Genomic DNA, 23,163 nt, shown 5'->3' with positions numbered 1-23,163 from the left:
TCAACACTTAACGACAAGCAAGAACAAGATCATAGTGATCCACCACACACCCGAGGTAAACTCAATCGTTCTCGATATTATCGTATGTGAATTAAACAGTAAAAACTATAACAACAAGTACAGCAACAAAGTATTTGAAGGATATTAAACAACACTTGGCCGGTTGCCTTAAGTTTTTAAATATCCATTAATTCCACCATGATAGTATGATACCATCTTTTATCTATACCGTTGTATTATACTAGGCCTATATTCGATGTCTATATAATTATAAGAGTCCCGAAACATTATAAAATTAGTCAGATTACAGCTGACTTTGGCTATGCCCTAATAACGACATTCATTCAATCATTAGTCCAGATTCAAGATATGGCGATTTATTCGCAGACAGTAGTTATTTCACTATATCTACAATTTTTTTATAAGTTTAATAACACAGTTCGTAATTGACAATCCAAAGTCCATATGAAATGGGGAATGGGAGGAAGGAAAATAATGTTTTTACGTTGGGTCGTTGGGACGCAATTCGTATAGTTGTTAAATATCTTCGGGAAGCAATTCATGTACAGCTGGCTTGGATTTTATACTTATTTACCTGTGCATCATGGTAACCTTTTTGGAACTTTTGTGAATCTCATAATTTTTTTCCTTACCTCTGATTTCTGGCGCAATTGACGTACTCGTATACCCCAACGTATTTAAAAGTGGATTTACGGAGCTTGCAACTAACACTCCACTCATTACTATTGTACTATTTACTATTTAATTTATACAACCATTTGGACCTAAATTTATTTTAAATTTATAAAAAGTCTCTACAATACATAAGACTTGGCATTTCGTGTTGAAATTATTCAACTCATCCATTTTAACAACCTATATAATAGTGAGTCATCACAATACGTTAAATATTTTAACATAACACCAAATCAAACTAGTTGTTCTTTCTTCAAACAAACCTAAATAACCTAAAATCTAAATGCGAGAATGGATAACGTTTGAGAATTTTATAAAGTACAGTGAGAGATCACTACAGAAGTTAAAGAAGCATAAAAGTATAAATTATATTAACATTCGAAGACTATTTAACGTGATTACTGATTATTATATAGTTGCATACTTCCCGAACACGTTTGATAAAATTTTCTGTTTAGTACTATTTTATAATAGGTATATCGTTGACATATTTTAACAAGTGACAACAATTCGGGCGCAGTACATAATTGTTATAAAATAATATAGTGGAAAACAAATAGAATTGTTAACTTAATATTATAATATTAATTATATTATCTTTTCCTGTAGTAGAAAATACTGTTAGGGGGATCGTGAATTTTGTAAATAATCCTATAATATTCATTTAAGAGGAATACAATGGTTCCTTAAAGGAAACCTTGCCAACTATATGACTGTTAGAAACTTAGAAATAATAATTCAGATATGGGGTAATGCTCCGAAAACGAAAACCCTCAGAGCATCAGGAATATAGTGGAAACAGCAATTTTATACTTGAAATTAATTTATTACCTTTTTTTTTCGTCAAATTCATTGACACAATGTATAGATTTATGTATGATTTAGCATAAGAGTTAGATAATGTCTTTTGGGTTAACCTTATTGGCAACGAACGATATGTACATCAGTAGACGCCAGAAGACTACCGAGCTGTTGCTGTATGGAGGTGCGTTTTGTGCTTTTTCTTAAGAGTTCTAATTGACTTTAATGTTAGATAGTTTATTGAAAATAATTTAAAACTGTACTTATTATTATGATTAAAGTTTATTTTAATGTAAATACTATACTAATGAGAAATAATTACATCGTAGTACTTTCTACCCATTAATGTACTGGTATTTGTTTTATATTTTTAATAATATAAAATCTACTGTATAATACGATTATTTAGTACACGAAATACATTAATGTAATACACTTTGTATTCTCAGGCTTTAATTAAAAGGGCAAAGGCCAAAAAAACATGTCATTTCCGCTGAATAGGACATTTTGCCCCGCTTACGGCCGAAACACCGTGTAAGATTTCTATAAATAGGTAGATTATTAATGAGATCACACCACCTTTCCACAGGCACGCATATTTATTGATAGGTTTCTGTACGTAATTGCGAGAACTCGTATAAATACGAGTAGAGGACCTAATCAAAAGGTAGTTACAGACCTACACTTCTAGACTAACTATTATCCCAATTGTAAAGGTACGTTTTCTTTGCAGCGTTCAGTCATGACGTCGAACATTGTACTATTGAACCCATGTATTTTGAAAATGACGTGGCGCCTGGCGAGGACACTGTATGTGTACCGCGTCGAACGAAAGACTCATCTTTCAGAATTATTTATTGCCTCTTTCTAAATCTAATTTTTATATTAGTGGGATTGGTATACAAAGATACACACACATTTACAAAAAAAAAAAAAATAATAATTTTTTCTCTGGAAAAAAATCCAAAAATTTAAGAAAATGCCAAATGGTGTTGCGATCGACTCTAATTCCCTTCGCGATCGACCTGTTGGCCACCCCTGATATAATATATACTTTATATAGTTCAAACTTCAAAATATAATAATATAATTAATAATTGTTTGTGCAACGATTTTTAATATTTATCTATTAGTAAAATAAATGTAGGAAAAACCGGTCATTTATTAGAACAACCAAGGAAAACACATTTTAATTGAAAATAATTTTTATTAAATACAAATATATGCTCTGACTCTGGTCAAAATGAAATTAATCGCTTTTATAAGACCGTATTTAGAGTTCTTCATGGGGTCAAACATAAAATGTTTCCAAAATAAATAATATATTATTAGATATTATTTAAATAATTTAACGTTTTAAATAAGACCCACTCAAATTACGGTCTTACTATTAGTATAATAAATGTATACTTATAGGTACTTAGGTATATCATTTAAAATAATAATCTTAATTTTAAATAAAACTATAATAAAATTTAAAATTATTATAACTGATATTATATTTAAATTGTCTATTAATACTTATTATTAATTACAAGAAATGTAATCAATAATTTGACATTATTTATCTATTACATCTTTAATATACACTAGTATGTACAGTGCGGCAGTCAGGCCCGGCTCAAGGGGTAGGACACATAGGCCCACGCCTAGGGCGGCATTTATTATGTTTGTATTATAAATAAAAAAAAATTATTTGATGTACAAGGGGCGGCAAAACTCAAGTTTGCCTAGGTGTGTTTAAACACTTGAGCCGGACCTGGCGGCAGTTAAACCCGACGATTTAAAAAGAACTGGTGGGCAGGGCCAAAGTGGTAGATTTCGGGAATGTTCTTATCGCTTATAAATACCCGAAATTTAGTAATCATGGAGCATTGATTGAGTGAATAGCATACGTGCATGGTAAAAGCGAATTACAATAATAATGATTTATCTATGGCTAACCAAGGAAGGCATTTGCGTGACACAATCTTTAAAAAATTAAGTTTTTAAATACATAACATAAAATCCCACATGTGTAGATTTTATTTGTTTGACAAAAAATTAATAAAACATTTTTTTTAATTGTCGGATTTGACTGCCGCACCCTGTACTAAATGTTCCAGGATTCTTTAATTTATTATATTATTTTAATAGTTTAACTCTGTGATAACCAATTCAAAGTTATCTTTTAATACTCATGTAAAATGTATTTTCTATTAAGTAATTTAATATTAATTACCATTTAAATATTAAGAAGTATTAATTGATTTTAATAGCCTCTCACATCCATTAATTGTCTAGCATTAATTACGCACTGATCTCCACTGATCATTATGTATAATTAGTTATTATCATTATTAGTAATCATTAATTGAAATAACATTGTATCCATAGAAAACCCGTTGTAATACTACTCTGTTCAGAATGAGATCATACCTCGGCAGCCAACTTGTGCGCATGGGTGTGGCTTCATTCCGCAAGGCTAATTTTCTGAGCTTTTTTGGAATTATTGTCTCACTATAGATTGGGAAGCAACTGACAGTTGGTGACGAAAACTGGTCGCCACAGAAGTACGATCTCATCCTGAACAGAGTATACTGATGTATAATCTTTACAAATAATCCTTGATTTTCAATCTCTTAATTACTGTAATTATAGGAAAGTTGAATAACAAATAAAAATAAAGTTTTAGTTAAACTGCTTTAAAGTTACGTCAGTCTTTTGATACAATTATATAAACAACAGTGTATGTACAAATAGTTATCTTATATAATAAGAAGTTATGCTTAATTATTTGTACAGTATAAAATATGAAAATAATAATAACAACTATTCTCATGCTATAAACAATTACTAATTAAGTACATATTAAATAGAAATAAATTATAATAAATATCAAAATATATCAAAAAAGATTCATAATAATTTTAAATGAATAACCTTATATCCAGTTAAAAACGTTGACATTCGTTTTTGTGGTAATGCAAATCATTAGTCTGAAACAGAAAATATTAGGAATTGATAAAATAAAGGACTAAAAATACATTGAAATAAACCAATTTTTTTGGTTCCGTATGTGTTTCTTAAAACATAATCATAAAAAATTGCTTTTACAAGTAATATAAACAATATAAAATCTTACTTGACATTGTGTACTGCAATAAAAGGCAGCCATACAAGTTTCACAACGAAAACAGGAAATATTTGTACAATTGGCAGCCATACACTAAAAATAAGATCAATTATATTTCATTTTGAATCAAGAGAAATTCAGTCTTTTAAGTATCAAAGTATAATAAAAATAAAATTATAACTACGAGTACATAACACAATATTGATTTAATTTTTAAAATTAATCGTGCAAATCTAATATTATTATGTAACCTACAATTTCTAATTAACTATTGTTTCAAAGTAAATAGTTATAACTTATAAACTGAAATTGGTCAGTAGGGCTATATAAAGTTGGATACATTTTTATTTTCCCTTCCCAGCACCCTTATAATTACAAATCATTGTAAAACTATAATAGGTGTTAAAAACTAGATCTCCAAACTACTGTTACTAGAGTATGCGACAAACAATCAAAACTTACCGTTTTGTTTCTAGTATTAGAATCCTGAAGAATTGGCATATTAGGTAGTCGTGCATCAGGCAAATCTGGTGAAACCTATACAATATTTTATAAATTTAATAACTTTTAATACATTTTGATTTATTTAACAGAAGTAAACCATATTATTGATGTTAATTAAAACAGAAGAATTGTGTTAGTTTCAAATTTCATACTCTTCTTCTCCATCCATCTATCTGAATCATTTGTCATGTGACATGTGATCGGTTACTCAAATCTTACACTTTCGTGGCTCAATATAACTCTGTACTTCAACTCATTTGTTTGTAACAGCTGTTTTTGTCTCATTCTCTATTCTGTTGATTCATACTTTTTCGATTATCTCTGGATTTTAGCTTTCTTGGGCAACCTATACACATCCACATATTTTACCTCAAATTTTATTTTTGCTGACTGATAAATATCATACCAATATTTTCCCATATTGTAATTTTTATTTATTTCAAAACTAACTACTACTATATCTTTCTATCTTTTTACTATTTTAAACGCAGATTTCTTTCTTGAAATTATTTCCTGTACCATACCACACCACTTTCACGTATCCTTGATATTAACTATATTAACTATTCTCTCACAGTCTCACAAACAATAAGAACTTCTAATACTTAGTATCTACTCCATTCTAAACTTTATTTATATTTCACTTAATTTTTTATGTGTCGGGTTCAATAAAATTTAAATTTTAAGTTGTAATTTACCTGAGAATTATATTCCGGAGTTTGCAAGTTATTTTGATTCACAAGACTACTTCCATGATTAATATTATTATATTTGTCATTTAATTGTTGAATATAGGCGTTATTAATTGATGCCTCAATTGTTTGAGTATTTCCTGCAACGTCTCTTGATATCGGTTCCATGTGATTTGTAATGCATGTAGGTGTATTTGAATGTTGAGAAGTGGTAAATGGAATGTTTTCATTATAAAGCGATTGTTTATGAGATTGGATAAAACCCGTGTATGGTGTATGGTGAGCATAGTGACGGCATGAATTCCCGAAACACGGATTTTTATTAACGTTTGATGTATTTGATGCATTGGATGAACATGTATTTGCCACCATCGAGCACATCGCATTCATGGTAGACGATTTATTTGAAGAATCTGGAGGCAGAGTTGTTATTGACGATTGTAAATTGTTATTCACTGGTAGAGATGTGCTTTTCGATTTTGAAGTTTGTGTAGTATTAGAAATTGAAGAATCTTTTCGAAAACCAATCGGAATTTGAGTATGATTGGAAGAAAAATTATTGTAATATGGACTTAAATGTTGAGGGACTGCCAACGAGCTTGAATGTTGAGGCATTGTTAATGAACTTGAATTTTGATGAACTGTTGGTGAATATGGATTTTGAGGAATCACTGTTTGCGAAGATTCTGGATATTGAGTATTGGATAAAATATTATTGTAATATGAACTTTGATTTGAAGGGACTGTCAACGAACTTGAATATTGAGGAAATGTTAATGAACTTGAATTTAGAGAGACTGTCGGTGAATATGGATTTTGAGGTATTGTCAATAAGCTTGGATCTTGAGTGACTGCCAATGACCTTAGACGTTGAGGAAATGTTAATGAACTTGAATTTTGAGGGACTGTCTGCGAATATGGATTTTGAAGTATTTTCATTAAACTTGGACATTGAGGGTTTGCCGACAACCTTGGAGATTGAGGGACTGCCGACGATCTGGGACGTTGAGAGACTGCCGACGACCTTGAACGTTGAGGGAATGTTAATGAATTTGAATTTTGATGAACTGTTGGTGAATGTGGATTTTGAGGTATTGTCAATAGGCTTGCATTATGAGAGACTGCCGACGAACTTGAATATTGAGGCATTGTTAATGAACTTGTATTTTGAGGTACTGTCGATGAATATGGATTTTGACGAATCACTGTTTGAAAAGTTTCTTGATATTGAGTATTAGTTAAATTATTGTTGCTATATGAACTTCGATTTGTAGGGACTGTCGAAGAATTTGTATATTGAGGAAATGTTAAAGAAATTGAATTTTGAGAAACTGTCGGTGAATATGGATTCTGAGGTATCGTCAATAAGCCTTCATTTTGAGGAATTGTCGATGAACTTAATTTTCGTAGATTTTTTGGTGACCTTGATTTTCGAGGGGCTTTAGATGATTTAGAACTTTGAGGTATTGCCAAACAACTTGTATTTTGAGGGTTTGTTAATAAACTAGTATTTTGAGGGTCTCTTGATGAGCTAGAACTTTGAGTGACTACTGAAGAACCAAAAGTGAGATTGAATTGTTTCGGATTATTTGCAACGGTGAAATATACGCGTGGCGATTCAACTTGTGTAGATTTTTTTCTTTTTCTTGATTTGTTCTTTACACTTGTCCCTTCACTTACAAAATTATTAGCTATTGGTTGTATATTGTTATCAACATTTGTAGTATTGTTTTGGACAACATTAGAACTTTCATTACTTTTGTTGGATATTGTGGCATCTAATTGGTTTCTAAGTTCAGTGACATCAAAACCAAACCAAAAATCTAATGGTTTAAGAAATGACTTTGAAAAATTATATTTAGGATTTACATATATATTATAATTAACTGGAGTAGGACACTCTTTTTCTTCATCACCCGCCATTGTAGTGAGATTAATAGTTTCTATACAGTTTTCATTTTCATTTTTCATTTTGAGTTTATTGTGTTTAGGTTCTTTAAAAAGTATGTTAACAGAGATATTTGGTGTTACTTGATTATCACTTTTTTTTGTATGTACGTCATCGATTTCTAACAAGTCGTCAATTCTTGTTAATTCAAATATACCACTCCTTTTAAGTGTCTTCTTTGATTTAGAACCTTGGTTAATAAATACATATCTACTCTGTTTAACCATGTTATAATACAATGTTGCATTTTTAATAATCGATTTCTTGTTAAGATCTATTATAAAATCTTTATTAGTATTCATAAAGATATAGGCAACAAAAAAACACCAATCAAAGAACATACTAGGCAAAAACCAACTTCTATAAAGTCCATAATCATGAACTCTTATATATTTTTTAATAGCATCAAGGAAGACAATCAATTTTAATTTCATTCTACACGGAGGAATTGAAGACTTAAGAGCAATTTCACGAAATACGCTAATTAAACAACCTGAAAATGATGCCATATTAAATTGGCTGTCATTAAACATATTAAGAAGTTTTACAATTAACTCCCCAACAAGATCCGATTCCGTAGTGTTAAATAGTACATCGACTTTGGATAGAAAATCATCATTTAAAAAATATGTGGCCAAATCTTTTATTATAGAGTTTTTGAATATTTTGTCTTCAGGGTCAATAAGTCTTCCAATTTTAAGTACAATATTGATGAAATGTTTTAATATTTCGGATTGTTGATTGATATCGTTTGTATTTTCTATTTCATTAATAACATCAATGTTCGTTTCGAATGCAGAACTTTTGGTATTTTCAATATTTCCGTCCATTATTAACCGCGGAGACTTAATTTCTCCAACATCATCATCGTCAACTATTTCAAATACTAATTCTTTGGTATTTTGAATAGTTTCATCAATTCTTATTTGTGGAATCATCTCTTCACCATCACCAGCTATTTTCAATGCAGAATCTTTGACATCATTAACACATTTGTCCGTATTTAATTGTGTCACTGTAATTTCTTCTGAAATGTTCAACACAGACTCTTCAATACTCTCAACTGTTTCATCAATTATTAACCGTGGAGACTTAATTTCTCCAACATCATCATCGTCAACTATTTCAAATACTAATTCTTTGGTATTTTGAATAGTTTCATCAATTCTTATTTGTGGAATCATCTCTTCACCATCACCAGCTATTTTCAATGCAGAATCTTTGACATCATTAACACATTTGTCCGTATTTAATTGTGTCACTGTAATTTCTTCTGAAATTTTCAACACAGACTCTTCAATACTCTCAACTGTTTCATCAATTATTAACCGTGGAGACTTAATTTCTCCAACATCATCATCGTCAACTATTTCAAATACTAATTCTTTGGTATTTTGAATAGTTTCATCAATTCTTATTTGTGGAATCATCTCTTCACCATCACCAGCTATTTTCAATGCAGAATCTTTGACATAATTAACACATTTGTCCGTATTTAATTGTGTCACTGTAATTTCTTCTGAAATGTTCAACACAGACTCTTCATTACTCTCAACTGTTTCATCAATTATTAACCGTGGAGACTTAATTTCTCCAACATCATCATCGTCAACTATTTCAAATACTAATTCTTTGGTATTTTGAATAGTTTCATCAATTCTTATTTGTGGAATCATCTCTTCACCATCACCAGCTATTTTCAATGCAGAATCTTTGACATTATTAACACATTTGTCCGTATTTAATTGTGTCACTGTAATTTCTTCTGAAATGTTCAACACAGATTCTTCAATACTCTCAATTGTTTCATCAATTATTAACCGTGGAGACTTAATTTCTTCAACATCATCATCGTCAACTATTTCCAATACTAATTCTTTGGTTTTTTGAATAGTTTCATCAATTCGTAATTGTGGAACTACAATTTCTCCTGTTCCAATATTTGTTTCTAACGCTAAATCTTTAGCATTATGAACTATTTCCAGCACAGATTTTTCGGTATTTTGAACAATTCCATCTATTTTTAATTGCGGAATTTTAATTTTTCTAATATCATTAACCGGATTATTTATACATGAAATATTATTTTCTCGGACAATACAATTAGCGTTTGGTTTAGAAATTTTAGTTTTTTTGATGGAATCGTTCTGCGTGGTACCTATGCTATATGATTTAGTTATGCGACAAGTATTATCATGGCTTATATCATTTTCAGGAACAGTATGAAAAATTGAATTTGAGTAGAGGATTTTTCTATCTTTTTTCAAATTAAAGTTACCAAATAATATTGAAATCTTGTCATCAATTCTTTTTTTTAAACTTGGCGGCATACGTTTTTTATCCTTTGTAATATTATTCCTTTTAACAGTTTTCTTAACAACTTCTTTACATGAATTATTGAACAATCTATAATCAAGTTTTAAATAATTTAATTTAATTCTAAGTTTATATAATATATAAAGGCCAACACACAATTAAAAAGATTTAAAAGATATTTATTTACCTATCCCCAATTTTAGAAGATATATCTGTTACATGAACAGCAAATGAGTTAGTCTCAAGTTGTTTCATCATAGCTTCACTCATTTTTACAGATCCTTTTGTTAAATCGTAACATTGTTCAAAAATCTAAAACAAAAAATAGATACATTCAGTTTCGATTGCTTCAGATTTAGTTTAACGTGTTTTTAAAAACACTTGTTTTAAATTCTGTAGTAATACTTCTAAACAGTATAAAAATATGCCAATGCTATTTAAGTTAAATTTACATAATATATATATATATATATATATATATATATATATATATTATAGTTATTTTAGCCAAACCCACAATTCCGCACGAAAAAATCAAGTTCACGTTTGATTACTTAGAAAAAAAATCATTTATTTTGTACGTTAACAGTTTCTACAAATTTTTCAAATGCATCAATAATTTGATTTGTGGAACAAGTTTTAAATCATTTAACATTTTAACTTTTAACACACAAAATATTTGTTAGTAAATAATATTAAATATTGTGTAAATTAATGTTTTGAACAAAGTGATTTTTTATAAAGTTATTTATATAAAAATTTATATCGTGATAATGCATAATTTATTATTTTCAATTTTTACATAACCCAACCGAAGTTGGGGCGTTTAGAGTCACAACAAAAAAGATTGTACACTACCGAGAATTTACAGATACTTTAATGATACATTATTATGTGAGACGGTGTTCTAAAAATTGTATAGTTTTCTAAACAATGTAATCTACAAGCAATTAAAAACAATTATTTGATTATTTGTCTTAAAGGTTCAAATTAAATAATAACAATGTTATTAAACCAGGATAAAAATATTTCTTTCTTAATTCAAATTCATGGAAAACATCTTATCATTAGAAGACTAATTCTAAAAGATATCTTATGAATTATTTTTTACAAAAGAATTTAGAACTATATCAAGATAGTAAATTAAAAAAAAATATTTTTAATTTACTACTCTACCAAATAAAATGTTTAACACGTTCAAATGCCGACGTTATTTTAGGGTACTACGTTATACCACAGAATAAAATAATCAGAATAGACACTGATAACAAATTACATTGTAAGATTGGGGCAAAACAAAAAATCAGCCGCCATTTTAACTGAAGTAGATTTTATCAATTCAACCTTCCAAACCTAACGTGTCCACGTTACAAATTTCTTCAACAGAAGTCAGAAATTTTTGTTTGATTTTTGATTTAATGATTTGTCATCATTTTAATTAGATTCTGTAGTGTTTACTTTGCGTTTACATTTTACATTATTTTAATTTAATTCTAATCACTACCTAAAATTGATAAAAACAACTTCAAATAAAATGGCGAATGATTATCTGTTATCGACCTGCCGCCCAAAAATGTCAACCCCCTGGCTATACGCCGAACCAAAATGATTGTAGATAAAAACCTTACCACAATCACGTAAAAAGCGTAAACTAAAAAGTGAAAACTAATTATTGTACCAACTTATTTTTAAATACATTCTGAATAAGTAGCCAAACCAAGTATTTAGTCATAAACTATCAGCCGATTATTTTGGAAAACTATATAAATAAAATATAAATACATATAAAATGTGTCGGATACCCTCCGACGTCGACCAGGGGTTTTCGTATGCAGTGTCGGAAGGTATCCGACGTCGGCAATGAACGTGTTAAACTCAATAACTGGTTTTATTGAAAAGAATCTTTTTTTTATTATTTAATTAAGTTACGGATGTTTTGAATACCAATTCAAAATGGTTTGTTTTGATGAGACTAATGACTATAAGTGTATCTTTATAAACAAAATAAATATTTAATTCTAAATAATATAAAAATACAAGTTACAAATACCTAAAGAAAACTCTTTTCAAATAAAAATTTAAGCCACTTACCTTTTTTAATTGTGTTTCATCTTTATCGAGTTGCTTTAAATGTTCTTCAAGGGCTTTGTTAATATTAGCAGGATTAATTTTCTTGAATTCTAGAAAAAAGTTACATTAATTATATTTTTTAAACAAATACATAATGCAATACAATAATTTTAATACATTTTCGTTTCTGAGTTACACCAAAAAAATTAATTCAATTTCGTTAAAAATTATACTAGCGTAAAAATTCCCTTTTTTCTTTCATTTTTTATTTAATTATTCCAATTATTTTGAAAAATATTAGGGATTTTAAATTTTTGTCTGTATGAAATAATTCCATTTTTTTTAAAAATCACCTTTAAATATGAATATTGCAGCACTTTATTAACTACTTATCGAATACACACGGCATATAATCAATAGACATTTATAAATACGCTCAGTCTAAAATTAAGCTATAAAAATTGTTTGAAGTTTGAAGATTAAAAAATATGCTTCGCTAGAGTATGGTGTTTTGAAACCCTACGTACTTTCAATCCAAGCTTGGTAATGACAATAATAAACTTACTTAAATACAAAAAAGCTTTTGCTCGCGTAAAATCAGCATTTGAGTATCTTGATTTCTTATCAGTTTCAATAGCCTAAACATAAAAACATTTTTAAATTAAATAAATATTATTTTTCTTTATACCTATGTAGAACTTCAATTTTACTTCAGCCACAAGAACAATATTGATATTATAATAGTATCCACTATATACATATTAATATATTATATATAAATAATACACATTATTATTGTACAGAACATGTATGTATATGCGGTTTACACGTCAAATGACAAAATACAAAAATTATCTTACAAACATGTTAGATATATATAAGTAAACTTATATATTTATTTGTATTAGTTTATTAGTTTTATTGTAACCTTTTACACTTTTTTAGTTAATAGCTAATCTTAATTTTTTTGAACAAGGTTGTCTAGCTGTTTATAATTCAACTTTAGCCTTTAGCCTCCTGCAGACCTTATTCTTGTTTTCTTATATCGATAAATTTCCAGAGTTGATTAGCCACTAGTGCAAAATTAATAGCTTTGTATCATCATTCTACTGAATTATTTTTCCGGAGAGAGCCTTTAATTACAGCGTCAAACATATTCCATACTTTAATTAAAAAAATTAGGTGCTTTTTAACCTGCCAGTGTATTAATCTATTTTAATCATACGGAGCTAGATCCAATTACAAATTAAAATGCATTATTAAAATTATAAAACTTTTAACTAAGAGTTAACAAACTAAATAAAATAAAAAGATTAGAACTACATAACATGGAATATAAAAAAATGTATTCGTTACAAACAAAAATAGTAATAAGCTGTAAATAAAAAAATATATAAATTAATTGTTCAACAATAGAATGGGAAATACTTAAATTAACAGATGAAATATCGTTACAGATGGAAATAAGATCCCCGCCACCTCAAACATGGGAGCTACTCAGGGTGAATTTTTAACATCTATGGATATTATAATTAGTGATACCAAGTTCTATATTATAAAAAATTATTATCAAGTCAAGTAAGTTTCAGTTGCATAGATATGTCAAAAATGCTTTAAAAAAGAAAATTTTTATCAATGAAATTATGGTAAAATAATTATAATCTTTTTTTTATGTCAACTATTAATAAATTCAATATAATGACACAGAAAACATGAAATCTATTACCTTTAGTTTTGAATTAAAGTGGCAATATGTAACAGAAATAAAAATTGAAGGAAGATAAATTATGGAGGACATAGGTAAATAGGTAATATATTTAATTTAATAAAATAATTTTCATATTCATTTAGGTGAACTCATAAATATTTTATTTTTACTCATGAAATACGCAATGGATACATAAGTTCATTTTACTTTAAATGTAATTTTTGTAATCAAAAAAAGTGATTTATTCAGAAAAACCTGGGAATAGTATTAGTGAACCTGGTAGTAGACAATAGGTGGGATATGGAGATGGATCTTCTCCATCACCTTTTTATTTATATAATATTATACATTATACTAATAAATGAAGAAAGAAAAAAATTTTTTTTAAGAAAATTTCCTAGTTTTTCGAAGTATCCCCTACCATCCCAATGAAAATTCCTGTCTAGGCCACTGTCAGTGAATATAGAAAAAGAGTAAGTTTATAACTATTTTATTTAAAATTATCGTATACGGTATGAAAAGGGAATTACGTTTTTAAGAAACAAAATAACTAATGTGGTTATATAATATTATCCCTAACTAGGAAAGGTTAGGTTTTCAAAATATTTAAATATATATATCAACGGTGGTCAAACTTTTTTTAGTCACGATCTACTAAAATATACTTCACCTTTGAGGATCGACTTCCAAAGAAAATTTTTTTATTATTGAATAACTATAATTATTAAGAAACATATAGGGCGCATGACCCTAAAAATAAATTCTAACATGATCGACTTTGAAATTGTCCGCGATCGATTGTTTGACCACTCCTGATATAATATATCATCACCACACAATTCTCATATAATTTGATATGTGGCATTGTTTTAGCATCACTGTGGTGCTAAAATGGTTAAAGTGCCAAACAATTTTAGAATAGATAGCGTAGATTATTTAAATTTTAAACTTCAAAATACTTTTTTCAATTAATCCCCATGCTTTTTTCTTATCCTGTAAATTTTGTATTATAAACACGCGCAACTAGAAAAATCTGGAGCTATAATAGCTATAATGGTAAAATTGTTGATAATCTACAAACCAGTTTTGTACTTATGTCTAAAAAATTGAAATTAAAACTATTAGAAAATTATTATTTTTATACATATTTTATATAATAGGTATGTTGTATATGTATCTATATTCTATATATATATTATAATGCAAAATAAATTGTGTTATGTATTTAAAAAATATGAACATAACTACATTGAATAACTATTGTATTGCAATAGTGAACGTACATTAAAAGAATTTTACGCCACTGTTGCAGTGTGTGGGGACCAGCTTCACACAGGTCCGTACAAATGTACACACTGCAGCGGTGGCAGTAAAATTCTTTTTTCTTGGCGGTGGCGATAAAATGTCCGGACTCACCTTAACACTATCGCCACCACCACCGTTGCAATGTGTGTGGACCTTTATAAATAAAAAAATATAAACAAATCATAGAGACACTGACCTTAATTGAGTTTATTGTGAGTTCACTATAAAATATAATGCAGTTAATTGCTTGATTCTTTTCTTTTAATTCTTCAAAATGAAATTAGAATGCGTATACGGGTTGGGGACGCGCTGAAAAACACTACTATGTGAGCGTACTCACAATGTATGCTTGCAGACATGGACCGGATTTACATGCTACATAATTTGCCAAATATTTACTCCTTAGAAAATTACCGAAGCTAATAATAATAATAGGTATTATATTATATTTATTATTATTATTATTATTATACAATAGGCAGTAGCAGCGTTTTTGACAAAAATTAGTTTTATCTACAAAATTATAAATATAAAAATAAACTACAATACATAGATAATAAAGTATCTTTAGAAATATAGATAACCTAAACCATCTCTGTTAAAAATGGTTTTAATGGTTTCATTATAATATATATACAATGATACTCATCATTGAATTAAAATGTAATACAATTATTAAGGACAATGATACCTAGTGGATAGGTACATACAATATAACAAAGCAACTTACCTGGTGTTATGATAATCTCATAAATACAATAAAAAGTAATATATATTATAAAATATATAATTATTACTTATGAGTTAATAACAAATTAAGGTAAAATTAATAAAATAAAAAAAATGTCATAGGTATTTAAATAATATTAATAATAAAAATTAAATGGCAAGGCAGATAGTTAATTATTAAGGCACAAAATGCTACATTTTATAGAAAAATAGAAAGTTACTTGAAAATTATTTCATATCTTTTCCATTCATACATTTTACATTTAATTCTGTATTTTAAAACCCTCAAAATCAAAATGTGGATGAAATGTTAACCTGAACAGATTAATGAGGGAAAATGACCTATTCTACCAAAAATATTGTCATAAAGAAAATACAAGTATGGAAATTGACCAATAATTGGTAATAAAATAATGTTAATTATGATAGACTTAAAAATTAATGATATAATTGTTAATAAAAATGATTAATATTATGAAATGAATTAAAATATAGATTAGTTAGAGCATAAACCAATATACACATTTATCGAAATTCTATGAAAAAAACATAGACATTTTTATAATGAATAAATAAATAAAACCATTTACTTGATCGAATAAATTTTTCTCAACATTATTATTGTCCTTATAGTAAGGATTTAATAAAAATTTAATTTAAAATACAGATCAAAATAAATAAAATAATATGGATTACTTTTTTTTTTATATAAATTATAACAGTATGGCATTTATTAAATTAGTCTATAAAAAAATGTTATAACATGATTGCAGATGCACTTAACTTTTATAAAAAAAAGAAATGTTCTTAAGCAAACTTTTAACAGCTACTATGTACATAGCTTCTAAAAAAAACATAATTGCAATGACTGAAGAACAAATAGGTGAATAATCCAAGGTATTTAAAAAGTAAAAATTATGAATAGGTAGATACAGGCCACTACATGGATAAGTACCAATTTAAATACATTACATAATAATATATAAATGTATTATTTAGTGTACTTAATACTTTAATTTGTCTATTTATAAATAGATACAGATACAACATTGGAATGGCAGACAATTCTTCCCCCCAACTGTTTTTAGTATAATTAGACATATCCTACCCACCATTATATTTTCGATGCGGACATTTTCCCATATTTTTCTTTAAGTTTACTATTTAATCTTGTATTTAATAATATTATATAAATAACGTTGGGTTCTATCACTGGATGGCCTCCCTCCTCGTGTGATCAAGTTGTATATTTTATTGTATATTATGTTCAAATTTGCTTAATATGCCTTGCAGCATAGATTGTAAATATTCTTTTGAGTAAAAAAAAAAAATAAAATAATAATATAATATTATTTATTACCTAAGTATTTCAAAAGAAATTATTTTTTTTTTAAATAAAATGTAATAAATTATAGATGTGTATTTTTGATCAATCCAACTACTTCAAAAAATAAAATAATAATAATATTTAAAAGATTGTCTAAATAAAATATAATAGTAGTAGTATACTGTATTAATAGAATTATTAGTAACATTGAAATAATGAAATCTAAAATTGTATCCAAAACCCAATCAATTGCTGGGTTGTCAAAAACTATCTTAATTATTTGATTTAGATTAGTAAGGTAAGATTCACACTGTGAAGGTTTCAATAATCAATTTAAAAGTTTGATAAGAACTGAGCATTTAAATATTTGGATGTTCATTGAAACACTCCAACAATTAAATTCAATAGCAATAAATTATTAAAAAAAAAAATTAATATGAACGAAGATTAAAAAATGTAATTAGATAATATAACAAAATAATTGGAAATTAAATGTGTTTTTTACAAAATATATCATTTTTATGCCGAAATGTTTAGCCATTTTATTAATAGGTATTTTATGAAAAAATATAGTTTTTAAAAATGGAGGGAAAATGTTCACATCGAAACATTTTTTGGGAGGAAATTGACCAGTTACCAAGAAATAGACAGGCCATATATGAGGAGGTTTTTGTGAACTTTACCCCCTCACCCGAAATATTTTATAGTTCATAAATTTTATTTATGTAAGTATAATAATAATAATTTTTATAATAGTATAATATTATTTATAATAATTTACCATGTGACCAATGGGTACTTGATAATATGATAACATTGTTTGATTATTGATTAAATTGTTACTTTTTTTTATAATGAGCTAAAACAAATTCTGATGGCGTTTTATAATATAATTTAATATTTTTATATTATACATAAATAAGTCACACACAATTAAAGAGGTTTTGTATATTATGCTAGGTATTTGTGTTAAAATTAAAAAAAAAAATATTATTAAATGTTATAAATTGGAAGCGGGTTAACCTCCCCCCGCCAAACACCCACAATTGTGCCAGTGCTTACTGCTTGGATACAATATAATAATTGATATTACCTGACGGTACCTACAAATTTAATAATTACAAGAATTAGGGTATTATTAATAACTTTTCGAATACACCATAATAGGTGTTACTCTTCCCTACAAATTGTCAACGGACGCCAACGTGTTATGTCGGCAACAAAAATAACTGTAACGAACTAACCAAAATATATTACTCAGAACTCATCAATCCCCATGCACACAGTACATATTGTATACATGGAATATTACCTATAATCCGTTTAGGTGCAGGGAATACAAATATGGCATCCTAAGAGTTGCGACTTTAACGGTCGCGGCGATAACTTACTGAGCGTTAAAAAATGAAACCGAAAACAACGATAATCCACTCATACCGTAACATTGATAACACCAGTCGGTCTGTGTTAGTCGCAGATTTCTATACAGAACTTGTAGTATAGATATCTGTGGTGTTAGTTAACACCCACATACCTTCAAATCGTAAATCATAACACCAAAGTAAAAACAGAAAATCGTGAACCTATCACAATAATATTAAATCATACTAGATTAACTTACCATCGACGTCGACTGATTGACCGTACTTTCACCGACATTTAGTCGGAGGTCACATTGTGTTGTCGTTCCGTCGTCATATTCTGTCTTGCGGATCTTTTTCCTACTTGGATCGATACCGCGGTGCGTCGATGAACCTGGACGAACTACTCGTCTCTTGCGGTTTACCGCACCATCGAGCACGAAAGCGTTCATCGGATATCGAAAACAATAACACGAAAGTTGTACGCTTATCACACGATCATTGCAATAATAATATAATAATATCAGTGGCGAAGCCAAGTTCGAAGGCACTATATCGTTAAAGAAAGAAAAAAAAATGAAAAACTCGAGCGTTTAATACGGACCGATAGTTATTATTATTTAAAACAATAAAAAAAAAAAGCGATCGCATATTAATCGTAGTATTCACACGAGCGACCGGTTAATAAACTCATCGTAATATTATTATTATAACGACGACGACGACGACGAGAAGAGCGAAGACGATGTCGGCGCGCGCGAACGATGACAACGAACACGGCGAAACGATAATGCCGGACTGACGGATCGAGCCGGTGAGCAGCGCCGCACACTACCGCCGTCGACGGTTGGCCGCCTTGTTCGGCGATCCGACGGTGGCGCGGGCGCGCGCGCGGTGGCGGACGGGTACGTTTCGGATCGAACGCGCGCGAAAAGACGACTGCGGTATGCCATAGGTTAGGAACGAATATTATTTTGTCCGCGGCCCACGAGCGGGTCGGAGAGTGAAAACAGGTTACACACGCCGGGCGGCGTACGGTTTAGAATGTACGACAAGGCGTTTGTTACAGCCGTAGGATCTCGACGTGTTCACATTGTATTATTTCGATTTTTTCCCCCCACATATTTCCAACGTATTTCCAAGAATCGGTCGGTCGGCGTGAACCGTTGTTGTACCAACGTTGTACATACATATATATATATGTATATATTATCTATAAACCTCGCGTTATTCATGTAAGGTTGCACGCCACTGACGACGTGATGCTGTGACTTCCACAGTTCCACTACCGTCGTCGTCATTGTATTTCGGCGCGGCAATCGTAATAAAAAACACACGACAACTGATAACAATAATAATAATAATAATAAAAATCGAGCGATTAATAATAATCATAATTTTACTGCCGTTTAAGTTATATTACAATAACACGTCCTCGTAAACAACGTACTATATCGATATAATAGGTAATTATTATAATATTGTATTTAATGCAACATCCTGTAACGTGCCGCGTACGAGCAACAGAAAGATGTAGTATCGAGTGGATTGGTTTTAAAAAATGAAAACTATTGAATTGTTTCCAAGTGTTGTTTTATTTCGACAAAAATATTCCATGTTCAATTAATTAAATTAATTAAACTCTGAAAAATATTCCAAGTCCAAATAGTAAAATTATTGAATTGGGTGACGTGAAGGTGCTCGCTCTAACTCTGATGGATCACGTCTAAAATGTGCCTAATCTGGACCCCCTTATATTATATCGTCCAGAGACCCCCGCGGTACCGGCGGACCTGCTGGTCAGTGCACGTACATCCGCTCTTCTCACGCATTTGCGTCAATCATATATCGATGATTTCTTGTGAAATCGCAAGCGCGCGTGCGATGATGTCGTGTGTGATCATGAACGATACAGTGTGTGTTAATATATTATAATATTACGGATGCGGGGCCAGTATTTCCAAGAAAAGCTGCTCGCTCCGCTGATTTTAATTGCTATAGGCCTACAGCATTTCACGCTTACTAATTTAACTATGTTTTTGACTGGTTTTTAAGGTCCCCACACACTGCAGCGGTGGCGGTAAAATTCTATTGTCTCGGCGGTGGCGGTAAAATTGTGTCCGGACTCATTTTAACGCTACCGCCACCGCCACCGCTGCAGTGTATACCCTTCACTTTAAGGCATAAAATGACTGATCTTTATTTACTCTAACGAACCCGTCCATGAGTTTTCCCATTTGGATTTGGTCATTATTATCTACATTTTGGTACCTATGTATATTATATTTAATATAATATGAGACATCAGAGCACGTTGCAATCCGATAATTGTACATATTTTTCATATTAACTTCAACGAGTCTACACCACCTTTACATCTCACGTTATCACACACACGCCACACACACACACACACACACACGATATTCGTAATTAAAAAATCTTATCTGCATACGTTGGAAAATTACCCACTGTTTCCGAAATATATTTATAAAAATATCACACTCTATTGTATGTAAATAATTATAAATTCGTTATCACGATGAATTGTAAACTCTAGACTCCAGAGAAGAGGAGCAGAAGGGAACCCCATCGAAGGAAACCTATCGATAAGTACAGACACAGTATAATATTCAGTGTACTTCAACGAGTCTACAATACCTTTACGTCTCACGTTTTCACACTCATATAATTTTCAAATATTTTCAAAAAGAATGTTTTGCTATTCAATCAGAAGCGATGATGAAGATTCTGTATCTGTATGCAATGTGAGTAGAAAAAAAATAGTTTCTTATAATAATATAGATACTAGATAATTGTTGATATAATTTTATATTTGATTTTTAATATATCACTACTAATACATTTTTTATAATGTTAAAATTATTAAATATTTTATAAAAATTGTTTATAAACCAAACATTAACTAGTCGTTTACTAATATGGAAAATAAAATAAGTTATTATTTGTTATAACATGACATGATTTTTTGACATAGTAAACAAAAGCAGTAGGTAATCAGTCTAAAACACACCAATGCATATAAATCCTAATCTTAATTATAATTTATAATATATACATTTTATTTTTCTGTATAACATTTATAAATTTGTTATTTAAATAATTATTATGTATCACTAATAACTATACATAAAAATTAAAAAGTATAATTTCTATTTTAATAAATTTTATTAAATAAGTTGTTTAATTATACGATTTACTGAGTGGAATAATATTTTTTAAAACAAAATGTTTGCCCAAAATATACGGTAATGATAAAATAGATACGTTTTTGGCAAATGTTGCAGTATGGAAATACACAAGTAAAAAGATTGTAATCGTGTTATCACTGAACCCTGATAACTTCGAAAGTCAGTTCGTCAACATTTTACATTAAAATTTAAAAGCTTAGGCTTACCGGGTACTAAAGGTGGTGTCCCAAAGTCACTTGACGACGAATATTTAAAAAACTATACTCTAACAGTGCCGAGTCGTTTTATGTTTGAATCTGAGGAGTGTGTATTGAAGGTAAATAGAGTAGAATGCAGTGGTTGAATATAAGTTTGTTTATTAAAATAATATAAAAATTAATACTATAGTATTATTAATTATTTATATACGTTTTGTATGTATAAATGGTAAAGCGTATAATATAGTTCACAAAAAATGTAGTAAATTTAATAATTAATTTTATCTTGGAAGCTGGTTTTATTATATAATTTTTTTAAATAATTGTTGGTTTAATATGTTTTGTATTTTTCTATAGTCTAATTTTTTATTGTTAAACTAGTTATGTTAAATATATAATCGTTGAGCTCTATTACATTCGACTGTCCTTTAATTTTTTTTTTGTCTTATTTTGAACGACTATCTTTGAAATTTGAATTATAATTTCATCTCTTAATTTATTGTTACATATAATATACGTCTAATATATAGTTATGTATTATATTATATATTATTTTATAATTATTACGTTCCCAGTTAAAATACTCAAGCTATGTAACAATATAGAATTTTTAGCAAACGAATATACGATTTTACGAATCAGGAAGATATAAGTTATATGGGATACTAAAAATAATAAAGTAATTAATAACATAAGCACGCTATGGGCAGTGCAGTGAATATATTACGCTTATTATTGTGTCATCTTTATAAAACTATTAGACAAGTAACATACAGCAAAGGGGGAAAATACGGAAATTGAAGAGTGAAGACCTTCATCAAAAGGAAACGCATCGCATTAAATATTAAGTACCATTTTACATATTATAATATAGTATATACTATATACAGTACAATCTGCCATTCTTTTTTAATAAGACTATACACAAAGAGGTCTACCAAAAAACCTTTACAGACGGTTAGGTTATCGCCTAAAGGTATAGGCGTATAAGCTATGTGTAGTGATCTGCGTTCCTTGTTGTTTCCACAAATTTACGTAATACCTACGACCTACCTATCTTAAAATATTAATTTTAAGTGCATATACTGTATACTATGATACGAAAATTCTTATTATATGTTTATTCAATATTCTAACAACTAATTTTAGCTATTTTTATTTCTAACACGTGTAACGTGCCAC

General features: G+C 29.0%; 1 protein-coding gene across 1 annotated transcript; it reads right to left on the bottom strand.

Moving 5' to 3' along the window:
* Positions 1-2,684: 2,684 nt before the first annotated feature.
* Positions 2,685-19,542, bottom strand: LOC114131758 (uncharacterized). The gene is made up of 8 exons (XM_027997058.2): positions 18,833-19,542; positions 12,708-12,780; positions 12,164-12,252; positions 10,260-10,384; positions 5,815-10,162; positions 5,075-5,149; positions 4,622-4,705; positions 2,685-4,475 (listed from the first exon to the last, which is right to left on the bottom strand). The coding sequence occupies exons 1-8, from the start codon at positions 19,022-19,024 to the stop codon at positions 4,431-4,433; spliced, it is 5,031 nt and encodes a 1,676-aa protein (XP_027852859.2). The 5' UTR covers positions 19,025-19,542; the 3' UTR covers positions 2,685-4,430.
* Positions 19,543-23,163: the final 3,621 nt, after the last annotated feature.

This window comes from Aphis gossypii, chromosome 2 (assembly GCF_020184175.1).
Source record: "Aphis gossypii isolate Hap1 chromosome 2, ASM2018417v2, whole genome shotgun sequence".
Taxonomy (NCBI): Eukaryota; Metazoa; Arthropoda; class Insecta; order Hemiptera; family Aphididae; genus Aphis; species Aphis gossypii.
The sequence above is the reverse complement of the archived record's forward strand: the minus strand, read 5'-3'. Positions and strand labels throughout refer to the sequence as shown.

What these genes read in the sequence shown, in the direction of transcription:
- LOC114131758 (XM_027997058.2), bottom strand. Translation starts at nt 19,024, where the DNA reads ATGAACGCTTTCGTGCTCGATGGTGCGGTAAACCGCAAGAGACGAGTA. An exon ending in TCAATCAGTCGACGTCGATG is followed by an intron (nt 12,781 to 18,832) that starts GTAAGTTAATCT and finishes TTTTATGTTTAG; the next exon opens with GCTATTGAAACTGATAAGAA. An exon ending in AAAAGCTTTTTTGTATTTAA is followed by an intron (nt 12,253 to 12,707) that starts GTAAGTTTATTA and finishes ACTTTTTTCTAG; the next exon opens with AATTCAAGAAAATTAATCCT.